This window comes from Frankliniella occidentalis, unplaced genomic scaffold (assembly GCF_000697945.3).
Source record: "Frankliniella occidentalis isolate FOCC.00 unplaced genomic scaffold, Focc_3.1 Scaffold5, whole genome shotgun sequence".
In the NCBI taxonomy this organism is placed as follows: domain Eukaryota; kingdom Metazoa; phylum Arthropoda; class Insecta; order Thysanoptera; family Thripidae; genus Frankliniella; species Frankliniella occidentalis.
Genome location: NW_026267135.1, coordinates 2,804,721 through 2,806,815, shown reverse-complemented (window position 1 = coordinate 2,806,815; position 2,095 = coordinate 2,804,721). Strand labels below are relative to the sequence as shown.

At 49.1% G+C, this 2,095-nt stretch overlaps 2 protein-coding genes across 2 annotated transcripts in view; both read left to right on the top strand.

The window, feature by feature from the left end:
• Positions 1-560, top strand: part of LOC113217319 (zinc finger protein 26-like) — a 145,203-nt gene extending 144,643 nt beyond the window's left edge. The window contains exon 3 of the mRNA XM_052270079.1: positions 501-560. Within this exon, the coding sequence (XP_052126039.1) occupies positions 501-560 (60 nt within the window). The remainder of the gene's footprint in view (positions 1-500) is intronic.
• Positions 1-2,095, top strand: part of LOC113217298 (voltage-dependent L-type calcium channel subunit beta-2) — a gene marked incomplete at its 3' end in the record, with an annotated part of 216,693 nt that overhangs the window by 191,358 nt on the left and 23,240 nt on the right.

The window sequence follows — 2,095 nt, the reverse complement described above, 5'->3', positions numbered from 1 at the left end:
GGGGGTATGGAGGTCGTGCTCGGGAGGCCCCGCGTAGGATTACCCCCCCTGGTCTGGTCGGCGGCGTGCCCGCCTCTTTGTATCGAACAGGGCATTGCGAACCAACTCTGTTTGTGAGACTCGCTTTCGGGCCGTATATCAATGGCATTATCTGTTCGCGACGCGCCGATCCGGCCCTGGCGGAAGCAAAAGTTTTACCCCCCCCCCCTTCCCACCCAAGCTTCCTGCTCCCACGCCTTCCAGTAGCAGTCTTGCTTGCTCCCCTTCGCCGAATCTGTTTAATCTTCCAAAGTGCAACTATCGTCGCGGAGAGGAGAATAGAAAGGAAACAAATAAGCGCGACATCAGGGCACAGAAAGAAAGGATTGGCTAAACCAATACCGAATCACAGGATAACCAATTATTATTCATCTGTGTAGCCTAAAATTTTAACTTTGCAGCTAAAACTTTAGCCGTGTAGCTAACTTTTCAGCTTTTTATCTATGTTGCTGAATTTTCAGCTTCAGAGCCAAATTTTCAACATCATAAGTAAACTTTTAGTTACATTGCTAAATAATTAGTAATCTCGTACTTATCGATGGTAAACCTGTACCGCTAACTTTTGTTTTCGTCTGTACGGATTCTGCGATATGATTAACTACTTGCGCGAAGCACAAGTATAGTAGTGTCGTTTTATTTGCAAATTTTGCAGTTCGCGCGCTCCGTTCGGTGTGTGCGTGTTTGTTATGCAGACGGAATTAGTGAGTCTGAGGGTCGCGCGTCCGGAGGAGGGTCGGCGGGCCGGCGGGCCGGCGGAGCTGTAGTTGTGGTACTAGTTGTGGGGACGGAAGCAATCTGAGGCAATCTGCTGCGGGGCTAATTGAGGATCATAGTCCTTGCTCCTGGACCAACTTGCGCGGGGCTTGTGGTTTGCGATCCGCAGCGAGGATCATGTAAAGTACTAGTTAGTAAAATAATTGAATTAGCAGCAGAGGCTTCGATTCTACAAAGAAAATAATTCGTACTCGACGAAAGTTTCCGTTGAGCCTATAAACAATTAAGTGTAAAACAAAAATTTTCTGTAGCGTTTAACGGTGTGTTAATCACAGTACGAAGTGCGTCGTAGGTTCTCACGTTTGCGCCGCTGCTGCGAGCGGCGCTCCTGCTCTGGTGGCGGCGCGTCGGCTCCCGCCGGGAGCGCCCTACGGCCGCCGGGTAGGCTACCCGCTCCACGCGGCTGCCCCGCGGGCGGCCCCCACCGTCCTTCCTCGCCCACAGTACACAGCGGAAAATATTTCGAAAAAAAAAGAATAAGCGAAAAGTTGCCGTAGTTTCTGTTGCTTTTCGATTTTGTATAAAATTTGGCATTTGCTTGAATTTTTTCAGAAGTTATCCAAAATATATAAACCTCCTTTCATTCACACTACTGTTTTATTCTACTTTTTAATAATTTTTTTTTTTGGAAGAGGTATGGGCATTGTCATTGTCCAAAACGTAACTTGTACTCGAAATTTGTAAAAGATTTGTTTTAAAATTCTGGTCGAAGTTTGAGTGTTTGTGTAGCAAGCGTTGCGTCAATTGGCTCCCTTCCAAACGAGGCAGAGAAAGGGGCGTGGCAGCCGGCGCTGCCCCCCCCCCCCCTCTCTCTCTCTCTCTCCCTCTCACTCTCGCTCCTCTCTCACTCTCTCGGCAACAGCCGCGGTGACTCGGAAGCTGCAAGTCCCTCTGCGACTTCCCGCTTGCGAGAGGAACGAAAACTTCCCTCTATCAATCTATACCGGTCAAGTAAGTTAACGTCGTTAGAATGAACTCGGTCTACAATCTTCTGTATTGTATCTTTGCGTTTTGTTTTATTGGTTTTCCCCAGACGGCAAACGACGCAGCAAAGCAACTGCTGTAACTTGTACGAAGAGCTGACTTCGCAGCAGCACGACACACATCTCTCCCCCGATACAATCGACCTATGTCCTTCGTGCGTTGCCTGATTCTTTCCTCTTCCGCTATAGAGCACCCCCTTTGAATCTTTCTCTCTCGCTCTCTCCCTCCCTCTCTCCCTCCCTCTCTCTCTCCCTCTTTCCCTCCCTCTCTCCCTCCCTCTCTCCCTCCCTCTCTCCCT